Source organism: Myxocyprinus asiaticus, chromosome 12 (assembly GCF_019703515.2).
Source record: "Myxocyprinus asiaticus isolate MX2 ecotype Aquarium Trade chromosome 12, UBuf_Myxa_2, whole genome shotgun sequence".
NCBI classification, from domain to species: domain Eukaryota; kingdom Metazoa; phylum Chordata; class Actinopteri; order Cypriniformes; family Catostomidae; genus Myxocyprinus; species Myxocyprinus asiaticus.
The window spans coordinates 7,623,058-7,640,362 of NC_059355.1; the positions used below are offsets into that span (position 1 = coordinate 7,623,058).

General features: G+C 47.2%; 1 protein-coding gene across 2 annotated transcripts in view; it reads right to left on the minus strand.

The window, feature by feature from the left end:
- LOC127449384 (cilium assembly protein DZIP1-like) overlaps positions 1–17,305 on the minus strand; it is a 40,709-nt gene that overhangs the window by 5,493 nt on the left and 17,911 nt on the right. Inside the window, exons 8-15 of one of the 2 annotated variants that reach the window (XM_051712751.1) lie at positions 16,973–17,035; positions 16,766–16,894; positions 15,934–15,982; positions 15,682–15,729; positions 15,075–15,134; positions 6,535–6,683; positions 6,238–6,424; positions 3,921–4,074 (exon numbers count right to left, since the gene is read on the minus strand). In XM_051712751.1, the coding sequence (XP_051568711.1) occupies positions 3,921–4,074; positions 6,238–6,424; positions 6,535–6,683; positions 15,075–15,134; positions 15,682–15,729; positions 15,934–15,982; positions 16,766–16,894; positions 16,973–17,035 (839 nt within the window). The remainder of the gene's footprint in view (positions 1–3,920; positions 4,075–6,237; positions 6,425–6,534; positions 6,684–15,074; positions 15,135–15,681; positions 15,730–15,933; positions 15,983–16,765; positions 16,895–16,972; positions 17,036–17,305) is intronic. The other variant, XM_051712752.1, reaches the window with a different exon arrangement.

Here is a 17,305-nt window from a genome sequence, read left to right on the forward strand (position 1 = left end):
CTCCCATTCCCCAGCACGTTCGTCTGCCCCGACTGGGCTTCCGGACGAGTCCGCTGGCTCGTCTCACGGCGAGTTCGACCTCTCGTTCGGAGCCCGCGAAGCTGATGAGCTCTCAAGCGCAGCATCGGAGAGCGGGCTCGTCCAGTTGGACGCAGAAACCTCAGCTGAGCTCCCCCCCTCGGGGGCGGTTGCCCAGTCACAGGCTGATGCGGAAATGATGGACATGCTTTCCCGGGCAGCCGCGAGCGTCGGGCTAGAGTGGAACCCTCCGCTCCTCCCTGACCCCTCACGGCTCGATGATTGGTTACTGGGCTCGCGGCGCCGCTCAAAGCAGCCAAGCCCTGCTCCAGTACCTTTCTTCCTGGAAGTGCACGAGGAGCTGACAAAATCATGGGAGGCACCTTTTACTGCCCGGTCCCGATCTTTCAGCTCCCCCGCCCTCACTACCCTCTATGGAGGGGCGGCCAGGGGCTATTCGGCGATTCCCCCGGTGGATAAGGCGCTCGCGGTGCACCTATGCCCGCAGAGCGCCGCCACCTGGCGCGGACCCCTAAGCTCCCGTCCAAGGCCTGTAGGTTCACGTTGTCCCTGACGGCCAAAGCCTACAGTGCTGCTGGACAAGCCGCCTCTGCCCTGCACGCCATGGCTCTCCTGCAGGTCCACCAAGCCAAGGCGCTAAAAGAACTGCACGAGGGTAGTTCTGCCCCAGATTTGATGCAGGAACTGCGCTCGGCGACCAACCTCGCTCTCTGGGTGACGAAGGTCACGGCGCAGTCTCTTGGGCAGGCGATGTCCACCTTAGTGGTCCAGGAGCGCCACCTTTGGCTCAACCTGGTCGAGATAGGTGAGGCCGACAAGGCACGGTTCCTTGCTGCCCTTATCTCTCAGGTTGGCCTATTCGGCGACACCGTCGAGGACTTTGCCCAGCAGTTCTAGATGGTGAAGCAGCAGACGGAGGCTATCCGGCATATCCTGCCCCGGCGCGGCTCAAGATCCCACACCCCGCCTGCTCATCGCCAAGGGCGTCCCCCTGCAGTGACTGCACTGGCTCCGCCACAGCCCGCCCCTTCAGCCCAGCCCCGGAGTGGAGCCCACCGCAGGAAGCAGACGCCACCTGTCTCTCGGCCGGCCGCCAAGAACCCAAGGAAGGCTTCAAAGTGCCCCTGAGACAGGCAACCCAGTGACGACGAAACCCATCTTGGAGCTGGTAAACAGACCACTCCATCCTCCAGTGGAGGGCCAGGAGGAGAATCTTTTGTTGCTTTTTCATTTAATTTCGCCACATGCCCAAGTGGCTGGACCCAACAGTTCAGCAAAAGAGCAGTTTCCTCGTTCCCTGGGTCACATAACCGGTGTGCACGGCCGTCGTCACGACCACCATCTACCTTTTTATCCTTGCAGGATTGCCGCTCCAGCGGCGGTCTCCCCGCCCCTGCGTGCCCAGCTGTGGCACAGACCCGCCCCCTATGTGTCAGTCTCCACTGGTTGCGAGGACAGGCCTCTTCCTCCCCCGTCCCAGGCTGTTCTGGGGGTGGTCACAAGGAGCCAGGTAAGTGCTTCGATGTCACTAGACTCAGCATGGCCACGACATGGTGTGGCACCTCGAGCTCCACCCCGCCACGAGGCCCCACCTGCCAGTACGTCCGATTAGATTGTCCCTTTGGTTCCCCTCGTGCGGAGCTTGGATACGTGGTTTGCGTTTCCAATCCATCACGATGGCTGATCCGGACCGTCCGACTCGGCTATGTGATTCAGTTCACCAGGTGTCCGCCCAGGTTCAGCAGTATCCACTTCACCTTTGTGAAGGACGAAAACACTGCTACCTTGCGCACGGAGATTGCCACCCTCCTACAGAAGGGTGCGATAGAACCTGTCCCTCCGGCCGAGATGAAGAAGGGGTTTTACAGCCCCTACTTCATCGTACCGAAAAAAGGCGGTGGGTTGCGGCCAATCTTGGACCTGCGAGTACTGAACCGGACTTTAAAAACGCATTCTGGCTTCCGGCAACAAGATTGGTTCGCGGCGGTAGACCTGAAGGACGCGTACTTCCACGTCTCGATTCTAACTCGACACAGACCCTTCCTGCGGTTTGCATTCGAGGGTAGGGCGTATCAGTACAAGGTCCTCCCTTTCGGTCTGTCCTTGTCCTCTCGCGTCTTCACGAAGGTCGCAGAGGCAGCTCTTGCCCCGTTAAGGGAGGTGGGCATTCGCATTCTCAACTATCTCGTTGATTGGCTAATCCTAGCTCACTCTCGGGACATGTTGTGTGCACACAGGGACCTGGTGCTCTTGCACCACAGCCGATTAGGGCTTCGGGTCAACTGGGAAAAGAGCAATCTCCTCCCGGTTCAGAGCATCTCTTTTCTCAGACTGGAGTTGGACTCAGTCTCGTTGACAGCGCGCCTCACGAACGAAGGCTTTTGAAGGCGAACAAACAGAAAACAGCGGTTCCACTGAAACTCTTTCAGAGGCTCCTGGGGCATATGGCATCCTCAGCGGTGGCCACTTCGCTCAGGTTGATGCATATGAGACCGCTTCAGCACTTGCTTCAGACTCGAGTCTAACATTTGCTAACTAAAGCCCTGTACTGGGGTAGGTGCTCCACATGTGGTGGTTCCCTGTAGGTAACCCCATACGATGTATATCTTCCACTAATTCGTTTCCCTGTTGGCAAACTGCATCTTCCTTGGGCAGAGGCCCCTCTGCCCCAGTCTCCATGTTTGTAGTAACTCCTCCCCCATTGGGTAGGACCTACCATGAGACTTCTCCACATGACACTTCCGACATAGCTCGGCAAGACCATGTGACAATTTTCCACTTAAATCCCCCCCCTTCTCTGGGCGAGGTGTGGTCTCTGCGGTGTCCACCTCCCGACTAGACCTGGTCGGCCCAGTCAGATAATCCCCCTTTTTTTAGGGAGTGGAAAAAAAGAAGGGGAAAAGAGGCCATGACTGGGCTAGCATCTTTTGGGTAGTTGACTTGTCCCAAAGGGCCGTTCGACACTCATAACAGTGTTGGGGGAGGTTAAGTGTCGGCCTGGTGCGCTGGCTACAAGGCACACAATGGTCTGCCCGTCACACACCGCCAGTTCACGTAACACAGTTCAGCCAGTTGCGGCGTTTTGTATAGGGACCCCTAGTGTCACTACATTAACACAACTTCGAGTGAGTGACAGATAGAGAACGTCCTGGTTACTTGCGTAACCTCTGTTCCCTGATGGAGGGAACGAGACATTGTGTCCCTCCTGCCAAAACGCTGAACTACCCGCTGAAATGGCCGGACCTTGTCTCGGCTCCTCAGCATAAAACCTGAATGAGTGGTTGCACGCCAGCTCCTTTTATACTAGTATGTCTGGGGGAGTGGCATGCAAATACCACTCACCAATTTTCATTGGCCTTTTATCAAAGACTAGAGGTGTCTCGGGCTCTCAAGAGTGACCCCTAGTGTCACTACATCGACACAGCGTCTCGTTCCCTCCATCAGGGAACGGAGGTTACGCAAGTAACCATGACGTTTTGTTTTCTTTAGAAAAATATGTACTGACACATGCTCAATAAGACTAGGAACGTTTAATAAAAAGTAAACATGGTTCATTTGATTTACATTAATTTAATCCAAGAGTGAAAGTGTCCAATAACAGGGCAGTTACTGAGATTAAGCGAGTAGTATTCAGCTGGTCATGTGATTCTAAAATGGCAGCCCCCAGTAGAATAAAACAGCTTTTATAAGGTTACTGATTTGACTAGAGTCCTCATCTCATGTGAGTGCTCATGATTTTATACATATGTTTCAAAATTGCAATAAATTTTTTAAGGACTAAAAAACTTTTTTAATGGGGGAAAAAATACTGAGTGCACCTTTAAGTAATTTATCTGAATTAAAAAACAACCCTTTCTAACATAGTACAGTTTTGTCCATACTTGTTATGTTGTAGTGGTGTGGAGGTCTTGAGCAGGGTGCTGGTTCTGTTGCGTGGAGCTGGCTGTGGTGTGTACTGCTGTTTGGGAGCAGGTACTGATGCCACACGAGTAGCTGTAGAAGGAAAACTGCTGGATCTGGGTCTGGACTGAACCACTGCAAGACAATGAGAAAAAAAGAGACACTTTAGCTTTGTTCCAAACCCTTGTGAGCTGCCTTGATTTCTGCTGTCTACATAGGCAGATACCTTCTTAGGCAGCATCCTAAATTGACCTGAATTAGCACCCTCTAGATGGGCTGTGACTCCATTAAACAAATATTTCACCCAAAATTCTCACATCATTTACTCGCCCTCATGCCATCCCAGATGTGTGACTTTCTTTCTTCTCCAGAACACAAACAATGATTTTTAGAAGAATATCTCAGCTGTGCTGGTCCATTCAGTGCAAGTGAATGGTGGCCAGAACTGTGAAGCTCCAAAAATGACATAAAGGCAGCATAAAAATAATCCATACAACTCCAGTGGCTTAATCCATGTCTTCAGAAGCAATATGATAGGTGTTGGTGAAAAACAGATCACTATTTAAGTAATTTTTTACTAAAAATTCTCCTTCCTGCCCAGTAGGTGGCAATATGCACGAAGAACGCGAGTCACAAAAAATAAAAGAAGAATGTGAAAGTGGAGATTTATAGTAAAAAATGACTTACATATTGATCACTTTCTCACCCACACCAATCATTTTGCTTCTGAAGACATGGATTAAACCACCAGAGTTGTATGCTGCCTCTATGTCCTTTTTGGGACACTTGCATTGAATGGACCAACAGAGCCGAGATATTCTTCTAAAAATCTTTGTTTGTGTTCTTCAGAAGAAAGAAAGTCATACACATCTTGGATGGCATGAGGGTGAGTAAATGATGAGAGAATTTTCATTTTTGGGTGAACTATCCCTTTAAAACTCCATAAAAACAACACCCCTCCCGTGAAGTGCACAAGAGACTCAACTAACACACACAGTTGAATCAACATTTCAACATGTTAACATGTTGCTAAGCTAAAAACTTTAAACTCTAATAAACACAAAAAAATTAAAGAGCCACACAGAAATATTGGGTGAAACATTTAAAGGGATATTTCACCAAAAAATTTAAATTGTCTCATCATTTACTCACCCTCATGCCATTCCAGATATGTATGGCTGTAAATAAAGATTTTTTGAAACAATATCTCAATTCTGTAGGTCCATACAATCCAAGTGAATGGTGATCAGACCTTTGTAGCTCCAAAAATCACATAAAGGCAACAAAGTAATCCATATAACTCCAGTGTTTAAATTCATATATTCAGAAACAATATAATAGTTGTGGGTGAGAAACAGAACAATTTTTAAATCCTTTTTTACTCTAAATCTACATTTGAACTTTCAATTTCAGATGTGAAAGTGATACTAAACAGGTACCACATGTGACTTTCAGGTGTAAAATTGAAAGTGGAGATTTAGAGTAAAAAAATAAATAAATTTTGAACTGTTTCTCACCCACACCTATTATATTGCTTCTGAAGATATGGATTTAACCATTGGAGTTTTATGGATTACGTCTGTGTTTCCTTTATTTGCTTTTTGGAGTTTCACTTGCATTGTATGGTCCTACAGAGCTGAAATATTCTTCTAAAAATCTTAATTTGTGTTCAGCAGAAGAAAGAAAGTCATACATATCTGGGATGGTATGAAGGTGAGTAAATGATGAGAGAATTTATATTTTTGGGTGAACTATCCCTTTAACATTAATTAAATAGAACTAGTGCAACCAAACATGTTCTTTTGCTAAAAAGCTAAAAGCACCGCAACAAATAGAAAAGAACGCAATTGTCTCACAAGACATTTTTAGAAGTTAAAGATCTTTTAAATTGACACACTGTCCAAAGACACGGCACTCCAGCGTGAGACAATATGCTATTAAACATAAAAAAGTGAAACGCGGTGCAATGGTCAAAAATTTCCATTTATCGCATGTTCACATAGAAAAACAAATAAAAAAAAAACAGCACAAACAGATGCAATAACGCGTTCAGTGTTAACAGACCCTTAAGCAGCATAATTTTGTTGCCAACTGTTCAGAACAGCCTTCACGTCTAAAGCACCTATGATGCCTAAAATGTGGAGAGCTTTCTTAGTTTTGGAACAGAGCTATAGTGTCATTTGCAAGCAGTGCGCTGACATTTATTAGTATGTCATATCTGTTTGGGAATGGATATAATTTATTTATGATATTTAATGACATCTTCTCAACCTTGAAACTGTACAGATAAACCCTGACCTTGATGATGTTGTTTGGGTTTGGCTGGTTGCTCTGTGTTTCTCTCCTTCACTCTCTGTTCCAGTTTACAGTTAATGTCTTTCTGAGCCCTCCGATACACTGGATCCTCTTTCTGTCTTTTCTGACGGTCAGTGGTTATCTGAGCCATGGCGTTCTTATACACTCCATTAGAGAGACCACTGACTCCCTGAACACCACAGAAACATGGAGGTTAAGCAGTGTCATGCATACACTGCAGTGCAACTGTAAAATGAGCGTATGTTTACTGAGCAGAGCCTGTGGTTTGACATGCTCTACCTTGATGCCCAAGCTCAGTAGTCTATCATCAAGGTTCTGCTGAGCTGCCTGACGCATGTCTCTTTTCAAACCCGGGTTCTTCAACAGCTCCTCCACCTCATGTTGCCATGAATGGCTCTCTGAATGACTTTCAGAGAAGCTAGAAGAATCTGAAAACATAAGACGAATGTCAGACACATCATGATAACTGGCAATTATCCTTCTTGTTGCTTGGGAACACCAAGAATGATGGAATACAGTATTATACTACAGTTGCAGCATTTTCAGAGGGCAAAAAAAAAAAAAACTTCAATGTATACAATTCTTATCAAAAGACATTTACTTTCAACTGTAACAACTGTATTACAGTATACTAATAAAACAGACTAATAACAGACTATAATATTCATTAATATGAATTATTTTACAATAATACATCTCTTATAATGTGAAAACTGCAATGTAGAGACAAAAAGTTAAATACAAATTATAACTTATTTAAATAAATAACAGAGCAATTCAGTGTGTTACCGAAATATACAGTGGCCCCCAAAAGGATTTGGACACTTTTAAAAGAAACGACTGTCATTGCATTAGATAACAACATTTCAAACCAAGTGGCATTTATTGTAGAGAAAGATCACACAAGCAAATTTTTCAAGCAAAATATTTCACAAAAAGAAAACTTTTATGTTTTATTTAGTAAAACAATGGATTCAGGCTACTATCCAAAATTAAGACAAAAAGTATTTGGACACTTTCTGGTTGCCAAATTTTAGTGGAGCATGTCCATAGTTAATAAAGAACATCATGGTTACTTGTGTAACCTCCGTTCCCTGATGGAGGGAACGAGACGTTGTGTCGATGTAGTGACACTAGGGGTCACTCTTGGGAGCCCGAGACACCTCTGGTCTTTGATAAAAGGCCAATGAAAATTGGCGAGTGGTATTTGCATGCCACTCCCCCAGACATACGGGTATAAAAGGAGCTGGTATGCAACCACTCATTCAGGTTTTATGCTGAGGAGCCGATATGAGGTCCGGCCATTTCAGCGGGTAGTTCAGCGTTGTGGCAGGAGGGACACAATGTCTCGTTCCCTCCATAAGGGAATGGAGGTTTCACAAGTAACCATGATGTTCCCTATCTGTCACTCACTCGAAGTTGTGTCGATGTAGTGACACTAGGGGTCCTTATACGAAACGCCACAATTGGCTGAACTGTGTTACGTGAACTGGCGGTGTGTGGTGGGCAGACTACTGTGTGCCTCACAGCCAGCACACCAGGTCGACACGTAACCTCCCCCAACATAGTGATAAGTGTCGAATGGCCCTTTGGGGACAAGTCGACAACCCAAAAGATAGAGACAGGCTAACCCAGTCGTGGCCTCTTTTCCCCTTCTTTTTTTCCACTCCCTAAAAAAGAAGGGGGATTATCCGACTGAGCCGCCAGGCCTAGTCAGGGGGTGTCCCTACCAAGGGGAAGACACTGCGGATACCACAGCTTGCCCAAAGAAAGGGGGGGATATTTAAGTGGAAAAAACTTCACATGGTCTTTCCAACCATGTGAAGAGTCTTCAAGGTAGATCCTACCCAACGGGGGAGAAGTTACTACAAACAAGTAGACTGGGGCAGAGGGGCTCTGCCCAAGGAAGACGCAGTTTGCCAAATGGGAAACGAACTAGCAGAAAATATATATCGCATGGGGTTAGCCTTACAGGGAACCGCCACATGCGCAGCACCTACCCCAGAACAGGACTCTTAGTTAGCACGTGTACTGGGCCGGCAGCGAGTCTCTCCGAAAACTCGACTGCCACAGGGCTCAGAGGAAGTCAACCAGGGAACAAAGTTTGTGAACACTACTGGGAATTAATGGCACACGTCTTCAGCTCAGAAGGAGGTGGAAGGCGCTATGTGCAAGCGATACACCCAGCCGGCTATCCCGGGCTTATCCGCTTGTGTTACGTGCCACTACCTGGGACGAAACCGGTTCCACCCGGAGGTTGTAGAACCTTGCAAAGTTGTTGGGTGTTGCCCAGCCTGCTGCTCTGCAAATGTCTGTTGGAGAGGCACCCCTGGCCAGGGCCCAGGAGGCCGCTACACCCCTGGTAGAATGGGCTCGTAGCCCTACCGGGGGCGGCATGTTCTGGGCGTGATATGCCATAGCTATGGCATCAATGAGCCAGTGGGCGATCCTCTGCTTGGAGACAGCGCTTCTTTTCCGCTGTGCACCAGAGCAGACAAAGAGCTGCTCAGAGATACTAAAGCTCTGCGTGCGATCCAAATAGATGCATAAAGTGCACACTGGACACAGCAATGACAGGGCTGGGTCTGCCTCCTCCTGGGGCAGCGCTTGCAGGATCACCACCTGGTCCCTAAAAGGGGTCGTGGGAACCTTGGGCACATAGCCCGGTTGGGGTCTCAGGATCACGTGAGAGTAGCCCGGACTGAACTCCAGGCACGTTTCGCTGACAGAAAACACTTGCAGGTCTCCTACCCTCTTGATGGAAGTGAGCGCAGTCAGGAGGGCAGTCTTCAAGGAGAGTGCCTTAAGCTCAGCTGACTGCAAAGGCTCAAAGGGGGCTTTCTGTAGACCCTGAAGAACAACAGAGAGGTCCGATGAGGGAACGAGGCACAGTCTGGGGAGATTCAGCCTCCTGGCGCCTCTCAGGAACCTGATGATCAGGTCGTGTTTCCCTAAGGACTTACCGTCGACTGCTTTGTGGTCTGCTGCTATGGTGGCAACGTACACCTTCAAGGTGGAAGGGGACAGCCTCCCTTCCAACCTCTCCTGCAGGAAGGAAAGCATTGATCCGACTGTGCATCTCTGGGGGTCTTCCCATCGGGAAGAACACCACTTAGCGAACAGATGCCACTTAAAGGCATACAGGCGCCTCATAGAAGGGACCCTAGCCTGGTCTTCCGCATCCCGTCCAGGGGCCAGACATGGAGATTCCAGAAGTCTGGTCGCGGGTGCCAGATGGTGCCCCATGCCTGAGAAAGAAGGTCCTTCCTCAGGGGAATTTGCGAGGAGCGTGAGGTCTGAGAACCACGTCTGGGCCAGTAGGGTGCTACCAGGATGACCTGCTCCTCGTCCTCCCTGACCCTGCACAGGGTCTGTGCAAGTAGGCTCACTGGGGGAAACGCATTTGCACAGGCCAAGGGGCCAGCTGTGTGCCAGTGCGTTTACGCTGAGGGGGGACTCGGTCAGGGAGTACCAGAGCGGGCAGTGTGGAGGATTCTTGGGAGGCGAACAGGTGCCTGTCTGAATCGACTCCAAATCAGCTGGACCACCTGAGAGTGGAGTCTCCACTCTCCTCTGAGGGTAACCTGTCGTAACAGCACGTCCGCTGTAGTGTTGAGGTTGCCCGGGATGTGAGTGGCTCGCAGCGACTTGAAGTGCTGCTGACTCCAGAGGAGGAGAGTGCAGACTGCCTTGGCGGTTGACATATGCTACCGTTGCCGTGTTGTCTGTCTGAACTAACACGTGCTTGCCCTGGATCAACGGCCGAAACCTCCGCAGTGCGAGCAGAACTGCCAACATCTCAAGGCAGTTGATGAGCCAATGCAGTCGCGGGCCCATCCACAAGCCGGCAGCAGCGTACCCGTTGCAAACAGCGCCCCAGCCCGTTTTGGAGGCGTCTGTCGTGACCAGTTCTAGGGGAACACCTGCCCGTAGAAACGAGAGGTCGGTCCAAGGGCTGAAAAGGCGGTGACAGACCGGTGTGATGACCATGCGATGTGTCCCGTGGCGCCATGCCCAACTCGGGACTCGAGTCTGGAGCCAGTGCTGAAGTGGTCTCATATCCATCAACCAGAGTGGGGTGGCCACCGCTGAGGATGCCATATGGCCCAGTAGCCTCTGAAAAAGTTTCAGTGGAACTGCTGTTTTCTGTTTGTTCGCCTTCAAACAGACCAACACCGACTGGGCGCGCTCATTCGTGAGGTGTGATGTCAAAGAGACTGAGTCCAACTCCAAACCGAGAAAAGAGATGCTCTGAACTGGGAGGATCTTGCTCTTTTCCCAGTTGACCCGAAGCCCTAGTCGATTGAGGTGTGAGAGCACCAAGTCCCTGTATGCGCACAACATGTCCCAAGAGTGAGCTAAGATTAGCCAGTTGTCGAGATAGTTGAGAATGCGAATGCCCACCTCGCTTAGCGAGGCAAGGGCTGCCTCTGCGACCTTCGTGAAGCTGCGAGGAGACAGGGACAGGCTAAAAGGGAGGACCATGTACTGATATGCCTGACCCTCGAATGCAAACCGCAGGAAGGGTCTGTGTCAAGGAAGGATCGAGACATGGAAGTACGCGTCCTTCAGGTCTACCGCCGCGAACAAATCTTGATGCCGGATGCTCGCCAGAATGCGTTTTTGCATCCGCATCTTGAACGGGAGTCTGTGTAAAGCCCGGATCAGTACCGCAACCCACCGCCTTTTTTCGGTACGATGAAGTAGGGGCTGTAAAACCCCTTCTTCATCTCGGCCAGAGGGATAGGTTCTATCGCGCCCTTCCGTAGGAGGGTAGCGATCTCCGTGCAAGGTAGCAGCGTTTTCGTCCTTCACCAAGGTGAAATGGACACCGCTGAACCTGGGCGGACGCCTGGCGAACTGAATCGCGTAGCCAAGTCGGACGGTCCGGACCAGCCATCGTGACGGATTGGAAAGCGCAAGCCATGCATCCAAGTTCCGCGCAAGGGGGACCAAAGGGACAACGTCGTCGGACATACCGGCAGGTGGGGCTTCGCGGCGGAGCTCGAGGTGCCACACCATGTTGTGGCCGTGCTGACTCTAAGGACATCGAAGCACTTACCTGGCTCCTTGTGACCAACCCCGGAACAGCCTGGGATGGGGAGGAAGAGACCTGTCCTCGTGACCCGTGGAGACTGTCACATCGGGGGTGGATTTGTGCCACAGCTGGGCGCTCAGGGGCGGGAGACTGTGACCCAGGGAACAAGGAAACTGCTCTTGCTGAACTCTTGAGTACTGCAGCCACTTGGGCATGCAGCGCAATTAAATGCAAAGGTAACAAAAAGATGGAGAGTTCTGCTTACCAGCTCCAGAGCAGTGGATTTCGTCGTCCCTGGGTCGCCCGTCTCAAGGACACTTTGAAGCCTTTCACGGGTTCTGGGCGGCTGCGAGATGGGTGGCGTCTACTTCCTACGGTGGGCTCCACGCCGGGGCCGGGCAGAAGGGGCGGGCTGCGGTGGAGCCGGTGCAGTCACCGCAGGAGGACGCCCTTGGCGAGGAGTAGACGGGGTGTGGGATCTTGAGCCGTGCTGGGGCAGGATATGCCGGATAGCCTCCCTCTACTGCTCCACCGTCGAGAACTGCTGGGAAAAGTCCTTGATGGTGTCGTCGATTAGGCCAGCCTGGGAGATGGGAGCAGCAAGGAATCGTGTCCTGTTGGCCTCACCCATCTCGACCAGGTTGAGACAAAGGTGGCGCTCCTGGACCACTAATGTACCTTCATGCAGTTCCTTTAGCGCCTTGGCGGACTTGCAGGAGAGCCATGGCATGCAGGGTGGAGGCGGCTTCTCCAGCGACACCGTAGGCCTTGGACGTCAGAGACAACATAAACCTACAGGCCTTGGATGGGGGCTTTGGGCACCCACGCCAGGTGGCAGTGCTCTGTGGGCATAGGTGCACCGCGAGCGCCTTTATCCACCGGGGGATTGCCGAATAGCCCTTGGCCGCCCCACCATTGAGGGTAGTGAGGGCGGGGAAGCCGAAAAGATCGGGACTGGGCAGTAAAAAGTGCCTCCCATGACCTTGTCAGCTCTTCATGCACTTCCGGGAAGAAAGGAACGGGGGCAGGGCGTGGCTTTGAGCGGCGCCGCGAGCCTAGGAATCAATCATCGAGCCGTGACGGTTCAGGGAAGGATTCCACTCTAGCTGACGCTCGCGGCTGCCCGGGAAAGCATGTCATCATCTCCGCGTCAGCCTGTGACTGGGCAATTGTCCCCGAAGGGAGGAGCCCAGCTGAGGCTTCCTCGTCCGACTGGACGAGCCCGCTCTCCGGTGCTGTGCTTGAGAGCTCATCACTTTCGCGGGCTCCGAATAAGAGGTCGAACTGTGAGACGAGCCAGCGGACTCATCCGGAAGCCCGATCAGGGCAGACGAGTGTGCTGGGGAATGGGAGATCCGCGGGGGATACCTGGTGGAGGCGGTCCCATTGGGGTCCCCAAATCGCCCCCTGTGCTAGCCACGCTGGCCTCATACCCGTGGGTAAAAGGACCGAGGCGGGGAGCCTCTGGGGTGGCTTGCTTTCTTATGAAGGCGAGCTGCAACCGCATCGTTGCCATGGACATGTCCTCGCAATTAGAACATGACCATCCACGAATGCTGTCTCCGCGTGAGCAGTGCCCAGACATGAAAGACAGTAATCGTGACCGTTAGAAGGCAAGAGATAACGAGTGCAACCAGGAATAACACAAACGGAAAGCCATCTTTAAAGAGATGCGTCTTTAAAAAGACGTTCCGTGTGTGCCGCTCTTTTAGAGAAATATACTCTTTTAGAGAGATATACTCTTTTAGAGAAATATACTCTTATTTCTGCCGAAGCACCCAGGGGCATTCTCTGCATTGCACCAGTGCAGAGGGGGGAGAAGCTGCTGAAATGCGCCGTCAGATCCAGCAGAGGTGAATGAACAGTCGTAGGAATTCAGCTCAGTGAGCATGACCGTTCGGCTCCAAAGAGAAAATCTGAATGAGTAGTTGCATACCAGCTCCTTTTTTACCCGTATGTCCGGGGGAGTGGCATGCAAATACCACTCGCCAATTTTCATTGGCCTTATATCAAAGACCAGAGGTGTCTCGGGCTCCCAAGTGTGACCCCTACTGTCACTACATCGACACAACGTCGAGTGAGTGACAGATAGGGAACTACATCTGTGGTTACTCTGCTAGGAAACACTGGCACGACTCGAGTTGGTTAAAAGTAATGGAATGCAACAGTATGGTTCTAGAAGTAAAAATCCCATTTATTCCTCCCATAGGGGAACTGATTTTTAACAATAACTTATAAAGGTTTAAAGTCAGACCTACCACAAGCTCAGAGGTTCTTCATTGATGATATATGCTTCTGTTGAAACCATCAGTCCGTGGTATTTCAATGTAATTTCTTTTTAAAAATCACGCTTAATTGATGATTTTGTGGTGATTTACTGCACTATTCATGATCCTGCAGAGAAGGCTCCACCAATCAGAGAAATGCGGCAACTAAAGTGCACCTAAAAAACCAGCAGCGATCGCCCACCCCCACTGCGAATGACACAATCGAGTCTGACAAATGCATAAATGTAAATCCCAATGGAAAAATGAATGGGAAAAAACTTCCGGAACCAAGATGGCTGAAAACGTGGGTGGGCACTGTTGCGTTCCATTGCAAAAATGGCTCAGAAAAGTGCAGTCAGTTCTGAGAAAACAGTCTAGCATCATTTGTTTGCAGTAGATGCTTGCTTTGATATTTTGTTTCCTAATATAATTACGTTCAGGCATTTTCCAAGTGTGACTTACATGCACACATCCATGCACTTCTTTAAAAATTAAAAAATGTCTTTACTTTGTATAACCTTATATTAAGTCCATTAATATAGTACAGTAGTTGGATAAACTCTTGATCTCTTTTGATCTCCCACGATCAAAATACATCAGCACTGCACTTTATTACCCTTTCTCTTATATCTCACACCGGACTGTCATAAATTATATTATTATTATTATATTATGTTCTCTCTTAACAACTGACTATCAACCGACAGCCTGAATGTCAATACAGTACAATACTGTACATTCTATATATATATATATATATATATATATATATATATATATATATATATATACACACTTTTTTTTATATATTTTTATTTTTAATTTTTATTGAATAATGTGTATCTATATAGTAAAAAAAAAAAAAAACCAAAAAAACAAAAACAGCGTATTGTATACTGTACAGTGTATGTTATTATTTGTATATTGTTGAGTGTAATTATGTGTATAACAGATGTTTAAATTGTGTTGTGTTAATTTGATGTTATTGTAAATTGGTATATGTCTCATCACTGTCATGACTGCTATGTTGATCGGAACTGCACCCAAGAATTTCACACACCATTGCACTTGTATATATGGCTGTGTGACAATAAAGTGATTTGATTTGATTTGATTTGATTTGATAGTTTAAATGTAGGATTGATGATTTTCATTTAAAAAAAAAATATTTCAGATGGAAATAACACTGCAGTTGTAGAAGTTTTTATGTTTTTCAAAAACCCAGAAGCAGCAGAGAAGGACAAACATTCAAAACATTTATTTTTATTTCCTGTGACACCATATTTAGATTCCATTCCTCTTACTCTGAGCTGTATAATGATGAAATGCATGCGCAAACATTGGCGTATTGAGCAGACAAAGGCTGCGGTGCTTTGATATAATGAATCTCAAAAATGAACATCTTTCAGCCCATGCCCTTAGCTTGCTGACTCATGGACACATGCTTACAGACTGAACAGGTAGGATGCGAGCATGTCACAGACCACTAAACTCCATCACTTTTACCGCTTTACCTTTATCTTCCTCAGACAGCTCCACTATAGGATCCAGTTTATGGACTGAGTTGGACTGCTCTAATAAACAACGCAAAAAGGTCAAAGAAGAGAGAATGGGGTTACAGATGGCTGTGCTGTAAAAAGAGGTACCCTGAAATTGTTACCTCAAGGAGCTATTTCTACCTGATCTAACCTTTAAAATGAGTTTTGTTGGTGTAACCTGATGTATTCAGTTTGATTTAGTGATGTTAAATAATATTTTTGACTCGAGTATCAAGTAATTCTTGTCCTTACAGTGAGTAAAATGCTACACAAAGTGAATTATTATTTATTTTTTTAACCAATGACATTTCACAGTGAGTGGGGCAACCAAGCGAGCACAACAATGCAAAGCATGAAACAATGCATGTTAATGGTGGTGGCTAGTTGTGATATATGGTTTGACACTAGGTAGGAGATGTTATGACAGAACTGATGGGAATTAACTGGGCCGATGTTTTTTTAACAACATGTTATGCAGGAACCGTGATAAAAACTCTTGGTAGCTAGCTAAATAGAAATCGTAATGGTAAAATTGTAAAGGTGATGGACTTCACAGGATCTAGGTAATGTGGAAATTACTTACCACTGATCGCCACTTTAGCTTTAATCTCAGGAGTCTGGGCAGCAACAACTAAAACAAACAATTAATTAATGAAAATACATTTAGAAATATATATTATAATAAATTATGAAAACTATAAATGTTCTTTCTAATATACTCAGTTATTATATTTCAGTTAGGATGCTGCCTATAAGACTGATGCCTGTGTATGGACTAGGTAGTAGATAGCAAGGCAGCTCACTAGGTTGTGGAACAGAGCTTTTCTCTACATACCTTCCCCTTGTACTGTTATTGTTGGTGGCTTTGATGAAAGCTGCTTCATCTGTGAGATCACCAAACCCACATGTTATTTGTTATAACAACAAGTTCTGGTCAGCAACAAATTAAAACGATAGTGCACCCAAAAAATGAATATTCTTGCATAATTTGCTCATCCTCATGACATCCCAGATGTGTATGCCTTTCTTACTTCTGCAGAATACAAATGTGGATTTGTAAAGGAATATCTCAGCTCTGTAGGACCATACAATGCAAGTTAATGTTGGCCAAAACTTTGAATCTCCAAAAAACCCATAAAAGTCAGCATAAAAGTAATCCAGTGGTTTAATCCATGTCTTCAGAAGCAATATGATAGGTGTGAGTGAGAAACAGATCAATATTTAAGTCCTTTTTAACTAAAAAAACTCCACTTTCACTTCCACATTCTTCTTCTTTTGTTTTTTGGTGACTCACATTCTTAGTGCATATCGCCATCTATTGTCCGAGGCTGGTCAAAAGTGGAGATTTATAGTAAAAAATGTCAGAGAAAGTCATGCACATCTGGGGTGGCATGAGGGTGAGTAAATGATGAGAGAATTTTAATTTTGGGGTGAACTATCCCTTTAGGCCCAATTTAAATCTGAAAACTTATTTCATTTGCTTTTAAATTTGTTCATTTAAAAGATAACCCGTGTAATGACAGAATAAACAGTTCGATGATAATTGCTCAAATTTCCTGATCGTACACTCCTTCAGCCCAAACTCCAGATTACACTGTGAATGGCTGCACTTGTACAGGATTTCCTGAACAATGGAGCTTCTTCCTGAACAGGGCTACTGTACTGACCTGCTTGTTTTGGGTGGCAATAATTTGCTGCTGCTCCTGCAGACTGTGACTCAGCTCCTGCACCTGCCTCCGTGATTCCACCCTCCCTTCTGACACAGCAGAGCGCAGTTTGGACAGTTCCTCCTTAAGCTGGTAGACCAGACAGAGTTTAAAACTGACATGAGCTATTCCCATATTTAAAAGCTTCATGGTGATTATGATACCTACCAGACTTTTTTCACTGTCATGATCTTCCTTCATTTTTTGCATTTTCCCCACCCACTTCACTTCCTGTACAATAACAAACCCTCATTAGTGCATCAGCTTTGAAACTACCTCAGTTGTAAGGGTGTGGTGTTTCAACTTTATCTCATTAATATTCAAAGAATATCCACATTCGTTGTTCTACACTGAAAAAATAAAAACAATTAACCTAAATATGTGCTTCCTGTGGTAACATCTAAATTGACTGGTTAATTTATGGAAATTTAACATCTCTCAATCAACCTAAATTCATTAGGTTACACAAACATAACTAATATTAAGGTTTAGATCAAGTAG